This window comes from Streptopelia decaocto (assembly GCF_964273445.1).
Source record: "Streptopelia decaocto genome assembly, chromosome: 4".
NCBI lineage: Eukaryota > Metazoa > Chordata > Aves > Columbiformes > Columbidae > Streptopelia > Streptopelia decaocto.
In genome coordinates this window covers 37307426-37327223 of record NC_138658.1, presented here as the reverse complement: position 1 = coordinate 37327223, position 19798 = coordinate 37307426, and the positions used below count along the sequence as shown (strand labels likewise).

Here is a 19798-nt window from a genome sequence, read left to right as displayed (position 1 = left end):
TCCCCTTTTCAGAAAGTGTAAGAAGAAAAAAAAAAATATAGTCTTCTTATGTTACATCTCATCATTAGCTCTTGCACAATTGAGTTCTCAGTCCCTAGTGTATTAGTGACCCACTGAGTTCTCTATTCATAATTTGCAGTTTTATTCTAAACCTTGTAATATGTTCATGATTAGTTATGTTTTTCTTGATTGAACAATTTAAATAAAACCTTTAACTAGACCTTTGCAATTAAGAGCAAAGAGATGGCTAGGTAGAGATATTCGTGTCTTCCATCTGATGTTTACTAAAATGAGTTGATATTAACAGAATGCCTTAAACCATGTAGACAGCTCTCTGTATTCATTGAGCTTAGTAGGTGCTTTCTGGGCAGATCTACAGTTTTACAGCACTGCTGCTGATTAACAATGTTCAAAGTGAATACAAAATTTAGTCAACAGTATGTATCATACTGGGATAGAAATTCCACTGTGATTTTTTAAAATACATGGTATATGCTTGAGTCATTATCAGAGAAGGCCTCTTGCTCTTTGTTCTTAGCTTCACAGTTCAGACTGTCAGAATCAGACAAGTACTTGCAACTCTTCTGTATTCTTTCTTTCTGCTTGAGGTCTGTCGTGATGCATTACAGTACACTAGACCTATTACTGCACATTACTCACAGCTTTTAGTCAATATAAGCACCTTCTTTTGAATACTTAAGTCAGATCTTTCTTGCTCAGAAAAAGATCTTCCTGTAATAGCTGTCCCACCTTGAATAATGCTTAAACAATTATGTATGGCTCAGTGGTGCTTCTTGCATTTTTTCTTGGCCTTATTCTGCTTGAAGTGTAGTTTACTATTTCTGAGATACATCCAAGGTGTTATAATACATTTCTGCAATACTTCAAAATCTGCACATTACCAGTGCTCTTTGCAAGTCTTCATCCTTGCTTTGGTTGCTATTGCCCTCTAATTTCAACTCCAATTCATGCAAGTGCTTCAGTGCCCATCTTCAGAATTATTTTTTTGGTTGTTTGATGCTGGCCTAACACTTTACTGCTTATCTAAATGCTGAGGCACTTGCCATGTTGGCCTTTTTATAGATTGAATTTCTTTCTGCTGGTACTTCATCATTATTACAGCGTTGGTTTTGTTGCATCACTGCTTCAGAGTAGGAGAGTACCCAGTTTTGCTGGGAATATGAATGCTTAGCACCTAAGTATTTCTTTATTGCAGTCCTCTGCATGGATCTATTAGCCCAGCACTTCTCTAGATGCCTTTTTCTTACAGGCTCTTCTCTCTGTCAGGGTAGAAGACATCTTTATGACTTTAAAACTAGTCCATCTTACAGAAGAATAATTATTGTGATTTTTATTTGTTACATCAGTCTTTAAGATCGCAGGACTTCAAATATGTTTATAGCTGGTTCTGAAGGAATGTGTAATATGCGTTAACACATAACTGAGATCCCAAGGAAGATTTCTTGAAGTCCAGTATTGGTGCCTCAAATCCCTACAACTCAAGCCTTGGTTGCCCAAGAACAATTAGAATACTTGACCACAAGCACAGGCAGGGCATAATATGGCAGCCTAATCTTCAGTCAATGAAAATATTAAGGGCTCTGCCAAATATTGTCTACTTCATAGATGGACAATCGCTGTTCTGTAATTGAATAAGATGGAGAATCTGTGAAAGCTGGAGGCTCACTTTCTGGGTAGTAGCTTCTTCATATATGGCTGTTAAAAATCCTAGCCATTCTTTGTCAAATATACCAGTTTTGCTCCCATTGTTCTGCTAATGTGCCTTTTTTTTGAGGGGAAGTCAAAGCTTAATCATACTCGCCTTGCAGCATCTCTTGACACACCTGAATATTGATGTCTTAAGGGCCAGTATTAATAACATGGGGTACTGAGTATTTTGAGCACTGAAGAACTGTGATGGCTGCTGTTAAGTGGTTCATGAATCACTCACAGCTATCCAGTAATATTGTCAGAAAGACTATTCCTGCTACATCTGTGGAGGTAGATTAAGGATGAAGATTATTAGGTCTCTTATTTGTATTCAGATTATCAGACAGACTGATGTCAAGTTAATTTCTATTTCAAAGGAAGCCACCACACTGATTTTTGTAAAGGATTTTTTTCTTCTTGGCTCAAGACTCCCAAAAGTTGTCCAGCACCACCTCTTTTTTATTGAAAAAAGTTCAGAAATCTAAAAGAAAGCTTTTCCAAACTCAGGAACTAACTGGAAAATAAAGAGGGAAGAATTATGTTTTGAGGAGAGAGTAAAAAGGATATGCTGTGGACTGAAAGGAATTGGCAGAACTTCTAGCCTGCCATTCTCTTTGACAGTTTTAAGCACCAGAGTGATTTAGTATTTTTAAGAGTTTTTGCTGCTTTTATCCTGAGAAGCAAAGTTTAAGTGTGAATCTTGAAGACCTAGCTTCTGAGAAGAAGAGAGTTTTGGGTAAGTAATTTTCTCATATTGCCTTGTTACCTTTTGATTACTGGCATTCCTTTTTTTGTAATTATACCACCAAAGGTTTATAGCTAGAAAGGAATATTTATTTATTTTTTTTTAGGCTTAGTCCATCATTTTTACATTTCCACATGTATACAACTCCATGTTTCTAGTTTAGGGGGTTTTTCCATAGAACAAAACACACGTATTTTTCGTATTTGACTAGTTCTTCAGCATACTTCCCATCTGTTTTGGAAGATAGAATAGAAAATAATCATTTAAGTTGGAAAGCACCTTCAAGATCATTGAGTCAAACAGCTGAACCTAACACTGACAAGTCCATCACAATCTTAGATCCTTCTAGCCTGTGGTACTTGTGTGCATAAATTACTATTATTTTTAGATTACTGATTAATTGGAAATAATAATTGATCCTCAGAATGTTGTACAATTAAGAGCTTATCTCTTTGAATATAAGGAAGACAGAAGCCTTAGTTTTGAAAGGTAATGAGCATCTCTGGCATAATAGCGAGCATGATCATCATCAAAGCACTTCTTACCAGAAGAGATATAACATTTTATATAATCTCAGCAAACACTCAAAGACTAAATATTTAAAACCCAATGCCCATGCAATGAAGTCAAGTCCCAATGGTCTGCAAGGGCACACACAGAAAATTGCTTGACTGCTTGGAAAGATATCTCTTGAAAATTATTTCTGGTACTGAAACTCCTGTGGACAGTATTTTAAAAGTAGAGCCTACTTTTAAGGAATTCACTCTAAAAAGAATCATGATAGATTTAGTAGGAAAACCTGGCCCACCAGAGTCAAGGCCACTCTAAATGTTTATAACGTTTACATGTATGGAATATGTAAATAGCATTTAAAATGTAGAGTCAAGAGAAATTTTAAAGAGCCTGCTAATCAGTAAGGGGTTATTATAATCTTCCAGTTTCTCTTTACTCTGTTAAGTAAGAGCTCATGAATAAACAAAAGGCCTACTAGTATATCTAGGCTATGTCAGCCAAAAGGCTCTGTGTTCGCCAGAAAGGGTATTTTTGATTTTCACCTAGACATTTGTCACCAGAGTTTGAACATTTCCACAAGAAAAGCACCTCCATGTGTCATAATGTATTCTTGCCATTCCTGCACTCCTTTGTACATCTTGTGCTGCTCTCAGCTGGCTAAAGAGTGGGCACTCTTGTCTTCCTTCAGAAGGAATTCAGGAGAGGCTGCTTTGGACTATCACCACTCAGGTGATTTTTGCCTACCTATTGCCCTGCGCAGTGAGCAGGTTCTGGTCTAAGTATGTGCTTCATCAATACGCTAGGCCAGTCTTATCTTTAAATTAGCTCAGAAGATTTTTTTTTTTTTTTTTTCCTGTTTGCATGGAAAAAAAATAGTTTCATTATATTTCAGAAGGGAGCCTTGAGTTAATTGTGTGTCAAATGTGTTCTAAATAGTAAGTATACTAAAATGGAAAATGCATTTAATATTCACTGAATGCAAGATGTTAGTGAGATTTATCAGAATGTTGTCTGGGAATGGGATAAGCTCAAGACATGTGAGTAAACTCAGTAATACTACTACTGATTCAGAATGAGAAATGCCTTTGTGCTAACAGTCTAACATATGCATTATCAGTATGCAGAGATTAGTACTTTACTGTTGAATAAGTGAAAGAATCAAAGACAGCAAAGTATACACATTCACGTCTTATTACCTTCCCATTCACGGGGCATATTGTGACTTGCTTTTGTAGACAGCAGAAAATTAAATTATTCAGAAGAGCAGTAAGCCACAACTCTGAAGACTGTCAAACTTAATTTTAATACCTGTTCTGCCTCTTAGAGCCATCAAAGTTTGGTCACTGAGTTTCACTTAGATTGCTGAATATGGGGCTTTGCACCCATGGGATTCAGTCTTAAATTTTTGCAACAGAATCACAATCTTGCAGACTTCAGTGGAGAAAGTTCTTGTTTTATTAGTGTAGTACGTGAAATACAAAACTTGAACATGACTTCTAACAAGGACAAAAGGGAAAGACTTAAAAGAGCCATACTGTTTCTGACCAATACTTGAGGCAAACTTCACAGTTACACTGTGATTTCTGTAGACTGATAAAATAGGGCGTGATAAAGTTACTATTTTAGTCTAGCATTGCTCAACCCTCCAGACTGGTGACTAGATGCTCACTTACAGTTGGGTTTGCTGAGGGTGGCCTTCTGTACAAATCCATGGTGCTGCTCTAATTCATAATTCTGGAGCTGTAGAGAGGTTAGTGCAGGATGTGTGTGTTTGTTAAGATCAGTAGTTAAGAGTTACCTTAGAACATAGCAAACTGTGAAAACTTAGCCATATGCTTTCTTTCCTAGATACAGTGTAATCTGTTTAACATTTTTTATGTCATTTCAGACCCACCCTGCCAGACAGAACTCAGCAACATTCAGAAGCAGCAAGGAGGAAAGAAGCTGCTAGGTGAGCCATAGATCATTTTTTGAGGGTTTTATTGCTTACATAAATAACCCTAGTGAAAAAGCAACATAAAATCAATATTAATCCAACAAAGATAGACTGAAGTAAATTCTAGCAACAAAATTTATGAAATTTTTGAAAGCTACTAAACTTAGTTTTATTACCATACCTACCAAAAGATATTACGTTTGTTTTATTACCCTAATAGAAGGTACGTTTTACAGTTATAGAGAGGACAGTCTAAGGCACACCTAAATTAGTATCTCTGCTCATCCTTTACCTGTAATACTCTTTAAGTAATTGAAATCTCTGTTGTGAATCAGTTTCTACTGTGTCAATATTACTGAAATGTAAAGTCTTTGTTTTACTGTTAGCCACTGTATAAAACGTGCAATAAAAAGCTTGGCTGAAAGTAGTCAGAACTGTATTTATGCTAAGGATAGTTTCTAACAACAACTGTATGCTTCAAACTGCTTTTATATGAATGTTGTGTTCATTGTTGTTTGTCTGCACTATAGGTTTCTTTGAAAAAGTCTCAGTTTGTTCCAAATGAAAAACAGTGAATTATTCAGCCTTAGGCAAGTCACTGCCTCACAAAATAAGCCCCTGTTGTGTCTCTTATACTCTTGGTGGTGAACCCTTTCAGCTTAGAGCCTAATTTGCCTTGGTATTTTGCATATAAATGCAAATTTAACATTCTTTTTTATATGCGTCGTCGATAAAATTGGTGTGTTACACTGCATTTGTCTTTAGTGGTGGTGTAATTAAATATTAGTAGGTAACTCAAAGGATTGTAAAATATATATTAAATAAAAATACCTCCTAAGCCTTGTAGCAGATAGTTTTTTAGTCCAGGAAGCCTGGCCCTTATTGTTCAGACTTGTTTGTACTCCACAGATTATAGAACATCCTGTTCAGGGTTGGTTGCTACATTTGAGCCTTTTCCCAAGAATACAGCGAATATCTTGACTGAGATGTTCAGGCAGTAAGGAATATGTATCTCAGGATAAATGAAAAATTTAAAAGGAAGATCAGCCACTTTACTTCTTGAAAACAGTCCAAGAGGGATATGTGGTTTTTGCCCTCCCACATTTTATATATTCAGTCAACTTCAGCTTAACTGAATTTAGTAATAGTAAACCACTCAGTGTTGAGTCTGGAATGAGGAAACAGCAAAGGGCAGTTACTTTCTGCTGTAAGTGCTACATTGGCCAAGAGGCGGGTTTTAATATTCTTACTCAATATCTATATATCACAGGGCAGTACATCCCCTTATGTGATGAAGATGGGTATTACAAACCAAATCAGTGCCATGGAAGCGTTGGGCAGTGCTGGTGTGTTGACAGATACGGTAATGAGGTAACGGGATCCAGAACAAACGGTGCAGCAGAATGTGGTAAGTTAAGAACCTTTTGTGGTGTTTGGTTTAGAGGTGTTAATCCCTTTGGTTACCAGCCAGATTAAATTTCTTCAATAAGAACAGATTTGAGACCCAACTACGTGGATTTTGAAACAAAAAATAATAAATTATAATTTATTATTGTTATTACTTCATTATTTTTTGCAACTATCACTATGTCAGCTAATAATAGACCTCATATATGTGTTTGGCATAGTGTATATAAACCTTAGGAAAATTAATTATCTAGAGCAGCATTAGACAAGCCTGAAAATGCTTGATGAAATCCCTTTGGGTAATCAGCATGCTTGTGAATTCAATTTGACTTTTTTTTCAGCTTATGTTGTAGGGAATTGCTGAAAGTTCCCAACACACAAAATCTTCCCTTATTTTTCCCTTCCCTGCAGCACTATGCCACTTCTTCCAATAACTCCCATGCCACCTTTGTTTGATGTCCAGATATAAAAAATGGCAATAGTTTTTTTTTTCCTTTTTTTGAACAAAATTCTTGCATTACTCCTTTCCACTTCTTTTGCATAGCCTGAAATAAAGTGTAAATTTAGCACAATATCTGACATGCAAGTTCAAGCTTATTGTCCATCTAATCCAGCATTCTTCCTAGACAAAGGGACAGTTCTAGATAGTTAAAGATACTGTGTAAGAACTGAACAATAGGCAGCGTAGATTATCAGCAGTCCTTATTATCGTCTGTAAATTGTACTTAAATCTTTTTCAGTTGTTTCTGGCACTCATTATAGTTCTACAAATCTGTAAAATTTGTCTCCTTTTGTTAACATTGATAAATTAATCCCTATTGAAGTGGTTTTCTTTTAAGACAAAAGAATTTTCCTGTTATTTATGTTTTATTTCTACACCACACTGTGTAGATTAAAATAAGTAGTTGTCCTGAAGCTAAATGTTCTGGTGTACTTAGGTATATTATACTATATATATGTAGTGTATCTTCTGTATCTTTTCTATATCTATCATACCTTTTTAGCTATCGATTTAGAGACTTCAGGTGATTTTGCTTCTGGTGATTTCCATGAATGGAGAGATGATGAAGATGACGAAGACGAAATAATGAATGATGAAGATGAAATTGAAGATGATGATGAAGACGAAGGAGATGATGATGTTGATGACGACGATGATCATGGTGGATATATTTGATGATATTAGGTGGTCCATGAGTTGTACCTTTCTAAAATTCACTCTTTGCTCTCTGAGATCAAAAGGATTCTAACAAAAATGTATATTTTGTATTATTATTTCAAACATTGCAGCTGGAGTCATAGACATTTTTTTGTTTAAATAAGAATAATTATATTATGTGGGTTTGAGTTTTTAAACTCCTTTGCGCTGAAGAAAATACATTGGAAGTCTAGCCTGAGGAAACAAATGTTATGTCCTACCGAAAATTAAAATGTGCAAAATACACTCTAAAGACAACTAGTCTCTTTAAAAGTCTGGTAAAAAGATATTTGCCCTTTCTTGGAACTGTGCATGTCCTCTTCAGAACACATACTGTAAATTTAATGCTATCATTGTTTTAGGCCTTGCGGGCTTTGCAAATTGTCCATTTAATAAATCAAAAATGTGTTACAGTAGAAAACCATTGGTGCACAAGTAGCATCTCACCAGCCTTTAATTAACCAAAGGTTTGGAGAAAAAAATATTAGGAGGAAGATATAAAGCAAAGTCCTCCTTTGCGTTTGCAGTTATGTTTTTTATTAGTAAATGGCTAGATTATTAAAAGGACTTTTCAAAAGCAGTAGCATGGACAAGCACCAATTCTGTAATTCTAAAGTTTACTTGTCCTTCCTTATTTGTTTTTTCCTTCATGTCAAGGTTGTATAGGCTTTATCATTATTTACTCAAACATTGCTTCATCCTTTGTTGTTTCTATGTGTTTCTGTCTAATCAGATTAGCATAAAATATTTTACATGGGGTAAAAAATTTGCTTAAAATTATGTTATCTTTATACATGACTGTATTTCAGAGCATTGGCACTTGCTCAAAGGTAGTTTTTAATAAATGTACAATGATACTTTTTATTTTCTTAATTCAGGAAATAGTTTTGCATCTTTATCTTAGTTCCTGTTGTTTTCTGTTACTAGTGCAGAAACTTAGAGAACGTATTGTAAAGGTGCCTTGCAAAATAGAAATAGAGAGGTTTTAGCATGCATACCAATATAGGATGTTAGGCAATAGCTAAGCACACCCAGTTACCAAATTAATGCCAGTATAGGTACTGCTGCTGGAATGAGGAAAGTGGGTTATTTTAATTTTTTTCCTATTGTTCTGTAATTACCATGTGGAATAGATTATAATTATTGTGTAGGGTAGCACATCAGATTTGATTGTAGAGAAAATTACTTTAATCACTGTATTTATGTTAGCATGTTAATTGTGTAGACATTTTGGGACTCCACCATCTTTGTTCATATCATATCTATTACTTTCTGCCCACAATAAAATTGATGTGACCTGTATAATGTAATACTACAGGTTGTGTAATTTCAAAATTGGATCACTGGTTTCCCATCGTTAATTGAAAGGAAAATCAGTTTCCTATTTGTATTAGTTTCTACAAATTAAATACTAAATTTAATGTTTATCCTATGTAATATTAAAAAGTATAATGCATTTTCTTTTTTACTGTTTCTGTATAGTTTGCAAAATAAAGACTCTTGTAACCAACCTTTGGCCAGTATAGCCCATCATTTTGACTTTTTGCACAGTTTGAAATTTTGAAACAGGAAGAATTCATGTATCAGACACATATCACCTATTAAAATATGTATTTATTTGTATAAAGCCATTTATTAATGTTTTATTTCCAGTAGAGAATTCTTGACTTAAGGCAAAATCCGTAGGGAGCTTTTATTTTTCTGTATTTTTTCCTGAATTTCTATAGCTTTGTCATGTACTCTTATGAACTTGTCTTCATTTCATAGTAAAGAAAGAGACACTTCCTTTTAAGCTCTGTCATAATTTGTGGGGCATAGTTGTATTATTTTCTTAAATAAAAGTAGCTTAAGAGTGTACCATTCCAATATAGTGGGGGTTTATCAGAGAACAGTTTCATATGGCTGAAATTAACTGATATAAATTGATTTTAAATAAAGAACGTAAAGAAAAAAATGTTGTCATTATTGGCTGGTGTAGCAAGTACTGTTGTTGTTTGGTTTGGTTTGTTTTTTTTCTGATGTGACAAATGGTCATTAGATTACAAACTAAAAATGGATTTCATTAAAACTTGTGATATTAGAAGTATTAAAGTGTAGAAAGAGAATTCATAATGTGTTTAGCCTAATGGGATTACAGTATGAAGACCATTCTAAAGTGAGCTGTCATGCAGAAGAGCACAAAATTCCCTGGAAATTCTCCACTGAACTAGAAGAGGCGGGAATGTGCATGGATTTTAGTCCCTTAGTATCAAAGCTATGTGTCATAAAGTCAAAAATAAGTCAAGATAGCTAAATTTACTAAAGAACCATGACAATGGAGATTCAGGGTAAGTTGAGAGAATTTTTGTGATCCAAGACTCAAGCAGCAACAACAAACACTCAAATTGTTTCTCATTCATGAGGGAAAGTCAGAGAAGAGATTGATAGTGTGAGATTTCCTTTGAAAACATCCTTCCTTTTTTTAAAAAAAAAAAAGTAGGTAAATTTGTCAATGGATTAATATTATTAAGTTGATTTGCTTTCCTGATACCAAATGAACTGGACACTACTTCACTGCCACATTAAAGAAATGCATGAAATCAGGAGCAAGTAGAACAAATAAAGGCAAAGACTGTTAGTATAAAATCACTGAATAACTGAACCATCATTTTTTCTGTGAATTTCACAAATTTGCACAGGGGTGTGTCCTCATGAGTACAGTCAGGCAGAAAGCAGTAGGGAGGCCTTTATTTCAAAACTTTATTATTTTTACAGTGTCACTGTAATTTGCTATTACTTTTTCTTGATAATTGTGCACATATATATATACTTACAAATATGGAAAGATACCGATAAAAATGTGGAGATTTTCCAACACAGTGGATAATCCTTTTTGTCTTCTGAGAATGGGTGGAATTATAATTCTCAGATTCTTTGAAAAGTAAGGAATAACAGGTCCAGTGAAATAAATTATTATATAGTCTTTAAAGAGAATATTTCATGTCAAGCCACTTAAATATGCTTAGTTTAAATGCAAATGAATTGGCATCATTAGTTTGCTCTTACAAAAACTGGATTATTGTACAAGACTGAGTAAGATGGACCATAATGATAGTAGGAAAATTTTTACTTGCTCTGTGCACATGGACAAGAACTGGATTAATTTTATGTTTCATAGGAAATTTAATAATATCTGTATTTACAGGGTTTCTTCATTAGAATGGTGTATGTATTTGTAATTACTAAAAGCCTTTCAAAATGGGATATAAGTAGAGCTGTGGCAGCACAAACTTATTTGAAATACAGTAATCTGTTTTACTGTTTTTCCAGTCATCTAAATACATTAGTAGCAAATCTTCCACAACTCTATGCAAGGTACTTCAGTGGACACTAAGTAGTTTGTCAGCAAGTTTCTGTTTGAAGAAATAGATCGGGATAAACATGAAGAACAGTGTAATGGATTGAAAGAATCTCCAGCCTAACCAGTTATTGCTTTGTAAGTAATTAAAATATCAGAAGTTTTAAAAAAACATAACCCACTCCTGAAGGGAAGTGCCATAGTGGACATGCTGAAGCCATAGGGTAACCCTTGCTCATGAGCAGATCTCTGCTAACGCAGTGTTGTCGTACCCATCGTATAGCATAGGTACAGTTTGCTAACTTGCTAATTCATCCAATGAAACGGCAGTAGAAATGAGTCTTTGACGTTAAGGAACCAGAGCAGGAATGGGAAACAGACTCGCCTAGCCTAAAAAATGACACCTCTGCTTGAAATTTTTGTTGTGTTTCAGGTGCTTATTGAAGCAAATCCTCAAAAAGAGACTCCTGCACAATATCTGTCTGTCCTCTTGAAGGTGAGTTTTACAAGGGAAATGTGCATGCATATTTTAAAAAATAATCTCCATGCTGTAAGTTCATGGAGATTAACACAAAGCATTTTACATCTCTTCACCAGCATTCCACATGACTCCACAGAAAAAATTGATTAAAACTTCAGACGAGGGTATCTACGAAACTTACGCTCATGCCAGTAACCATTTTTGCCAAGATGGTTGAAATTTATCAGTTCAAATCAAGGTGGACAGAGCAGTGGCCTGTTGTCCCTGTCTGACCACAGCATTCACAGCTGCTTTGTAAACTCACAGAAGATTCTGCAGTCTGCTGAATTTAAACAAATAAATATATTGAATACACATCCCTCCAACTTGGGTTGTTATACTGCTCATCAGGCAAGTGCAACTTTAAAAGGTCTGGCTATACTCAGCACGAGGCACTGAGGGGATGCTCTATAGGTCTTGCTATTAACATCAGCTACCCATTTTTAGGAAGACTCTCAAATTCTTTCTATTTTCATAGTTTACCTCACAGGCCTACAGACCAACATATTTTGGTGAGATTAGATTGTCCACTGGACTTTAATCCCTGTGAGGAAGAGGAGACTGGATCTCTTCTACTGTAACTCATTGATTTCCATGTGCCTGAGGGGACTGAAGGGCCAGAGCAAGTTTTACTGAGTTTAGGGTGTTAGTGTAGTGATTAACAAAATATTTTGTTGCTTTTGTTTTAAAGCTAGCAAATAAGAGGTTTTCTCTTAAAAAAAAAAGCAATCTATAGTAAGAGTGCAATTTTGCAGCTGTAATGCTGTGATTCTTTTTCCTTATTTTTCAGTAATAATGCAGTTATTTGAAAGCATACTGTGATTCAAAATTGATTGGTTTTGAGCGTTATGCAAAAGTTGGGGCCTTGCTCAGTTTTTTCTGCACTGCTGTGTACTCCATTGTGTTGCATTAGTGTTAGGAACTGAAACATGCTTTAATTCAAAACCTGTTGTGTGAAGTTGTTTATCTCTTTTCTAGTGTAAACAATTATTGAAGAAAACAAAATAGAGAGATGATTTAAAATATGCCACCAGTATAAATCCAAGCAAAATCTCCCAAAGTAAAAAAATTACTACAAAAACGTGTTTGGTTGATATAAGGCACACATTTTAAAATTGAGGTTGAAATAGTTAAAAACTGTCTTAAGAATTTTTTTGCTCTAACATCTGTGGCAGATACCTGAAAAGTGCCGTTGTATCAATATGGAAGTGTATGTTTTTATTTTGTGCTGCGAAGTTGTAATGTTTGTTCAGTGTGATGAAAAGATGAGTGCAAAACTATTGTCAGTGGGCTGTGTCTTCATCATAATTAATGGATATCACAAGTTTGTATGTTAGTGTAATCAAATGAGAGGATATAGAATGTGAAAAGACGCTGTAACAACACAAGATGATAACTAGTCCATATTTCTTCACATGCAACCAAACTTGCTTTCCTTCAGTTCCCCCGTATGCTCAGAAGTTTCCAAGGAAGGAAATCAAATGTTGAGTAGAGCTGCTTCCTTCAGCAGTAAAAGCTCTAGGATCTGTCCCTAGAAATCTTGACAGCATGTAGGAAGGTTCCTTTGAAGGCACAGCAGCTTAAAATGGGTTTAAGTAAACCTAATTACTCTTAAAAATTTTATAAAGTAAACCTACCAACAGTTTTAATTTATGACCTAAAAATGTACCTAAATATAATCTTTGCTCATAGGAAGACAATTTTATTAGTGTAAAAACAAACAGACAAAGTGGCAATGCTGTAAGGCAAGCTCAAAGGAAAACCGGAGAAAAATTAGAATGAGACAGTGTTGGCGCAACATCTATGTATTTGAGTTGCTGACTGATCCTATCACCGAATAAAAAAGTGTGATTATTCTAAGTACTTTGCTCTTCTGCTCTTGCCCCTCATTATTTCCCCAAACACATCTTTTTATTAAACTATGCAGCTTTATAGCACACCATTCACGTCAGAAATGACATGAGTGCTGCAATGAGTTCAGCTCCTATAGTGACATCGTGGCACAAAGCATCTGTAGGAATCGCACCATTGACCAGCCTAGAACCTGAGGGTGTGCACTGCCACATTAAAGAGTTCCTCAGAAGTAGTTCCTAGCAGGTGTTTGCCCAGATGTAATCTAGTACAGCCATTAAAAATGCTTGCCTGACTCAGTGCAGGGAATTGTCCAGAGCTGTTGTTTATAAAAATGGTAATTTTCTTAGATTCTGATGTAAAAGTGCAATAATGCGATTGAAAGATAACTTGATCTTTATGTAGTAGAAACTGCATTACTATTTTTCTGCATAGTAACTGTCATTTGAATCAGCAATACCGGCAGAAAAAAAAAAAAAAGAACAGAAAAGAAAAGAAAAATTGCCATCTAAGTAAATTTCCTGTTTCCGTTTTGTAAAGATAAAAGAAATTTCAGTGCTGGCACAACATTCATCTTAAGGCTGAACAGATAATGAGTAAAACTCCTAATATACAGTTCACTTCTATGATTCATAGATCTGACTTGCACCAAAACACTGGCTGCCTGGCTAACTTTTCTCTGGCCATATTTAGATTTCAATTATTATGAGAAAATGAGTGAAAGAAGGTCCTTTTTTTCCCCTTTCAAATCTGTAATACATGTCTTTTACTGTTAATTAAAGGTCAATTTATCTTAAATTCTCTCGCACTCCACTGCTCCTGAATACCACTACATACCAATGGGGGGAAAAAAGGCCTATTAATCTTCAACAGCAGGAATAAAATTGCATAAAATTCCTATTATTTGCTGCTGTACAGGGATGGGTCTTTTTCCTTCTACATGCAGACAGGAACCTTGCCATGGGGCCCCCATCTCCTTTGACACAACAGAGTGAATTTTGCTACCTTGAGACCTCTACTGCCTGGTACATCTCATCTCTGTGTTATCCTTCTCCATATTCCCATGCAACTGATGTAGTTATGTTGAGACGTGACCACAGAGGTATCAGCTCTGCCACAGAGTAAAGGTTTGCTGAAGGGGAATTGTGTAAGCCTGAGGGCTTTATGGTAGCATTGCTGCCACCGCTTGCTCGAGCGTGATGGAAGAAAGGGAAATATTTTTCTCTTTTTGCATAGTGAGGTTATGCAAACCGGATAGTCCCGCAACAGTGGCCTCTCTGGGTTCTGTATTTTAATTTAATAAAAGACATTTGCTCTGTTGGGTGTGTCAGCTTTCCATTTCTGCTGACTGGACTGTAGGCACAGAATAGCTAGCTAGTTTTCCCTACCACTCTATCTATCTCAAAAAGAAATAATTGTTGTGCTCATGAGGTTTGTTTCTAATTTTTCTTCTTCACTTTTAAAGTGTTCTCGGTCCAGCTATTGTTAGAAAAATGAAAAAATTATAGCAATGGGGAGAAAAAACAAGACAGAAGTCTAAAAAGTAAACTGCCAAGGCAGAGTTCTGAAAAATAGTAACCTAGTGAGGGTGAAAAAGCCCCACACTGCCCTTGCTCCCCACTGCTTTTTCTAAAGGCTCTGTTAGTCTTGTGATCTTTATCTGTATCAGTCTGTAGCCAACACTTTATCCCTTATTTCTGGGATTACACCTGCTCATGGAGCAAACATCTGTAAATTGTCCAAGCTACAATTTTCATCCAGGGAAAGGTTCCAGTCACTCACCCTTGGAATAGAAGAAATGATATTGCAACATATTTACACACAAAAAAAGTGAAAAGTTACCGTTTTCCTTCAGTGTAGCACATTTTTGTGATAAAAACACTTCGAAAAAAAATCGCCTTGAGAGTTACGTATTGTAATCACTGCCTTAAAACTAATTAACACTTGTGGGGTTTTTTTCACATTAACAATGCTGACAGTAGAGCATGCCAGGTACTTTGCTTAGAAAGCAATGGCTTCCAATAATTTCCCTAAGTTGAATCCAGGAACCAAAAACGTTGACTTTTGAAATAATCATAGAATAAATAATAAGGAAACAAATGAAAATGATGGTTATGAAAATACTTGCTTTTTCTGTTTGTCCAGTGCAACAACGTGTTCTTCAGTGTATGATCTAGTTGTAGCTGACAAATCTGAACCATTTCCTCCTAATCTTACCAGACCAGATACTGTTTTTAGACAAGTTGCTGTCATTTCTTTGCTAAAGTAAATTCAGAAGGTCAACATATGGACTATACATGCAGGGAAAAAAAAAAAAAAACAAAACAACAAAACAGCCATTAATGGCATTAATAAGACTGCCTCTTTTTGTAGAAAATGAATCCATGTAGCTACGCTTCTAGCCATTACTCGGATGTCTTGCTCCAGAACATGGCTTCCAGTCTTCTTTGAGCTATGAAAGCATATAGCAGATCCTGACTTTCCTCCTTGAAGCTGTTGGAGTAAACCAAAACAGAGCTTCTACACATCCTTCTTGCCCCACTCAAGTGGCATCTGCTCTGCTGGCTCATGAAGCAATCAGCATGTCCTCTGAAGAAACCATCTTGACTACAGAGGGAACAGGTATGACTTTCAATTACACCTCCTTTAACTATGCCAAACTGTAATACGCGGTTCGCTTTTTCAAATGTTAATTTAGCGAGGAGACTTCTCTTTCACTGCGAAGAGCCTGTTCACTGCCATTCTGCTCTCTTAGACTATTCTCTGTTGAAAATTAGCACAGCTATGTGCTGCACAAGTCAATTCTCCGTAAATTTGAATCTGTTCTTCACTGTTGTTGCATCTGTTTTGCCACTAAAGAATTACAGTCTTCTAAAAATGACTACAGCAGTCAAGAAGCTCCAAGACAGCTCTTGGTCTCAGTATTTCAAATGCTAAACAGATCTCTTTCAGCAGAAGACCCTTCACATATGATTTGAGCAGCAGCAGATGACCAACTCCATACTCCTTGGGAACTAGCAATTGACTTGGAAAGTAAATGTTTTTACAAGTACTTCACATTGTAACATTTTCTCGCTTACATCACCTTTCCTATGCTCTCAGGCTTGTTTCTGTGACTTGTTCCTTGAAAGAAGGCTCGTCTAGTGGAAATTTGTCAAATGCTTTATAAAAAGTCCAAATAATCAGGTCATACATATTACTATTGTTGACCCTCATTGTAGCTCTTGAAATTGAAACATAGTGTTAGGCAAGAGCTCCTGCGAAGCTTATTGCCCTTTCCTTTTATTAGTTGAATATTAGGACCAGGAAAGCCACATCTGGATCATCAGGAAAAAAAAATTCATGACCTGTTGGATGGAATTAGTATTCTCTGTAACACCGTACTTTAGGATCTCATCCAGTAATATTAAAAAAATTGATGTAAAAATAGTAAGCTTTCCTTTCACCAAGCTTTTTGACATTAGTAACATTTGACTGGCATAAAGGAGTCACTGATAATTTGCTCTAACATGCTTGTGAAGAAAAAGACCTTTATAGCAGCTCAAATGTAGTATTATTTTTTTTCATGAAGAATCATTTAATACCCCACTCCTGTTAGAACCTGGATTTTTATTTCAGTCTTGGTCAAATGCTAAAAGTTTCTTCAAAACTCATCCATTGGACTTTTTCATTACTGGGAAAAAAAATAATTACTGCCTTTTTAACTAAAGCAATTTTAAGAGATTTTATTACTTTTTCTTTCTCCTTTTTTTTTTTCTTCTCCTAGAGGGCAAAATAAATACATACAAAAATTTATATCTCATTCTGACTTTAGTTTCATTCAAAAAATAAAAAGTCTGTAGGTAACTGCACTTGCCAGATCCCATAATGGAAGTAGTATGATGCCAGAGTGACTGCGCGGGCAATCTTAAAACTAACTGGAATTTACTGTAGCTTTGCTAACACTAGGAAACACTGCAGATCTCATCTGGAAACTTCTTACAACTAAAAATGTTCAATAGCTGCCAAATATCTTTACATCTTAGAGTCAAACCTCAAAATTTTCTCATTTGGCACTTGCTCATTTCAGATTGTATCCATTTCTTCAATGTGTATGGCATGTATCTAGGGACAAGGCCAAGTTCATCTAGGGTCAAATCCTGTTCATATCCCCACAGGGACCTTGTGGAGAAAGGAAACAGATCTGTCCCTAGAACTGTTGAGAGTGAATTGTTTTTATTTATCCCTTTTGGGCTTCTTATTTTATGTGAGGAGTCATTTATAAGATTGAATGTGAGTGTCAAGGCGTGGAAGAGAAGAAAGATTAGTTCTGCCTTTATACTTGCTTTTTTCTATGCATTTTTAGGGAGATATTTCTTCAGATACAGTACTCTACCTATCAAATAATTGTCAAATTTCCTCTAAAGGCGCTTTTTTTTCCCTCATCATGCCCCTTTCCTTTTCCCATTTGCTTGCTTGCTTGAAGTGGAGCAATCAAAGGTGTTTCACATGGTGACAGTGATGTTTTACAATAGTTTGCTCTTAGGATTTTTGCTCTCTCAGTTCCTGGTCTCTAGTCCACTGGAAAATACTGATTTGGCATGCAGATATAGAAGCGTTCTGAGGTGTCATTCCACAAAAGTGTCAGTAAGTATCTTCCCATACTCTGCAGATTTAGGTATAATGATTGTAGTAGCTCTGGGACACCAAAATTTATAATCTTCATTTTTGAGGGAAAAGTATGAAACTTCTTTTCAATGTAATGAAAAGGTAATTCTGTTATTCTTTTAATTTTATTTGAGTTTGAAGAATTAGGATCAGGTTTATGACTAACACTGTGATGACAGTGTCTAATGAAAATGTTCTGTAGATGAGGATAATGCCATGGTTACTAACTTCAGAAAAGGATTTATTCTATGAAGAGATGATTCCAAAAAGGGTTCTGGCAGTGACTGCTCTTGGGTGAACACTAGATGACAGAACAAATAATATTACATGTATGTGTTTGCTGCCCAAAAGATAAGTTTTAGGTTCTTTTCCTCAGAAAAAACTGATCATAAATTCTCCTTTGCAATATGCAAACAGGAAGGCCTTGTTTCTACACAAAGAAATAAACAAAAAGTAATAACTGTGGTAATTAAGGTTATTATTATGTAGCATAGGTTCCAGATTTTGGTAAAATTAAATAGTTGCGTAATTGCCCATTTTGCTTTTAACATGTGCAAAATACTATGTGTTAGTGTATTAAACAGCAATAGATTGAAAAAACCTATCAATATTCTGTTTGTATTTGAGTACTGTTCCTGATAATGTAGACCATTAATCTTGTTAAAATCTTGACCATCAGCAAATGCCCTAAAAACAATTTAAAAGAAATCTGTGAATATTTTTAGTTTTCATTAGAAAATAAAAATATCACAATTTCTTTTCCTTTTTACTTTTTTTTTTTTTTAAATTGAGCTTCAGAATGTGTCTGGAGAACAGACCTGTGAAATGAACCCAGAGCAGCAGTAGAGTCTGCATTCTTGGAGGCATTCAAAAGCCATCTGGAGATGGTCCTGGGAAACCTGCTCTAGGTGAGCTTGCTTGAGCTATGGGTTGGACAAGATGGCCTCCAGAGGTCACTTCAAACCTCAGCCATTCTGTGATTCTACAAGTGAAAGGGAAATCAGAAGACCATTTTCTATTCACTGTTTGTCATTGATCTTAGATGGGTTTTAGCACATGCCTCATCTATGTTCGGTTAGACAGTACTAGAAAACAGTATGCATTATTCAGGACCCACTTTATTTAAATACCAGTTACTGTAATGGAGCCAAGATCTTAATGGGGCATCCATGTGTTGCTGTGACACAAATCAGAATAACCAGCTGCTTTATATGTAAAGCAGACACGTGTTGCTATTTGATGTGAACGTGCGTGCTGTCTCTGGTGAATTCCAGAGAATAATGTCTATTAGGAATTAATAAACAGATTCTTCTCAGTTACAAATTGCCAACAGCTAGATAGACTCAAATTTTTTAAGACTGAGATATGAATTATAATTCAATGTTTTTATATTTTTAAAAAGAAGGGTGGTGTCCCAGGAAAAATGAAAGATGGCCAAGTAACCTACAAACCAGTTCATTTGGATGGGATTGTCAGCTCAGGACTGTGCTGTGGCTTTTACACAACCTTACTGAAAGAAAAGACACATGTTTTAAATACTATGAGAATATAGTGACTGTGCTCACAGTCTCACAAAGTGTGAGACCCGGATGAGGGGTTTCATTAAATTATGTTTGGGAAATTATTTTTTCTTTTCTTCTTTTCTTTTTTTTTTTTTTTTGGTGGCGATAGGGGATGTAGGGGGCAGAGGTGAGAGTTCCAGAAAGGAGAGAACTGATAGGCCAAAAGTTGGTCTAAATAAACTCACAAGACCTCCCTCCCCCCAAAACAGAACTGTTCTGCATAGCACACGCCATTTATGATTTTTAACTCAAACATACAAACGGCTGCGTTTGTCAAGAGTTACTAACCGTCCGTGTATCACTGTGTCACCGTTTAATGCAGGGTGACAGTAAACCATGGCAGATGCTCGCTGTTAACCCCCTCCCCCCACC

The 19798-nt window shown here is 35.7% G+C and overlaps 1 protein-coding gene across 2 annotated transcripts in view; it reads left to right on the top strand.

The window, feature by feature from the left end:
* SPOCK3 (SPARC (osteonectin), cwcv and kazal like domains proteoglycan 3) overlaps positions 1–9514 on the top strand; it is a 200142-nt gene extending 190628 nt beyond the window's left edge. For both annotated transcript variants that reach the window (XM_082050152.1, XM_082050151.1), the window contains exons 9-11: positions 4857–4919; positions 6175–6312; positions 7316–9514. In XM_082050152.1, coding sequence (XP_081906278.1) covers positions 4857–4919; positions 6175–6312; positions 7316–7488 — 374 coding nt within the window. In that variant the 3' untranslated portion in view covers positions 7489–9514. The remainder of the gene's footprint in view (positions 1–4856; positions 4920–6174; positions 6313–7315) is intronic.
* Positions 9515–19798: the final 10284 nt, after the last annotated feature.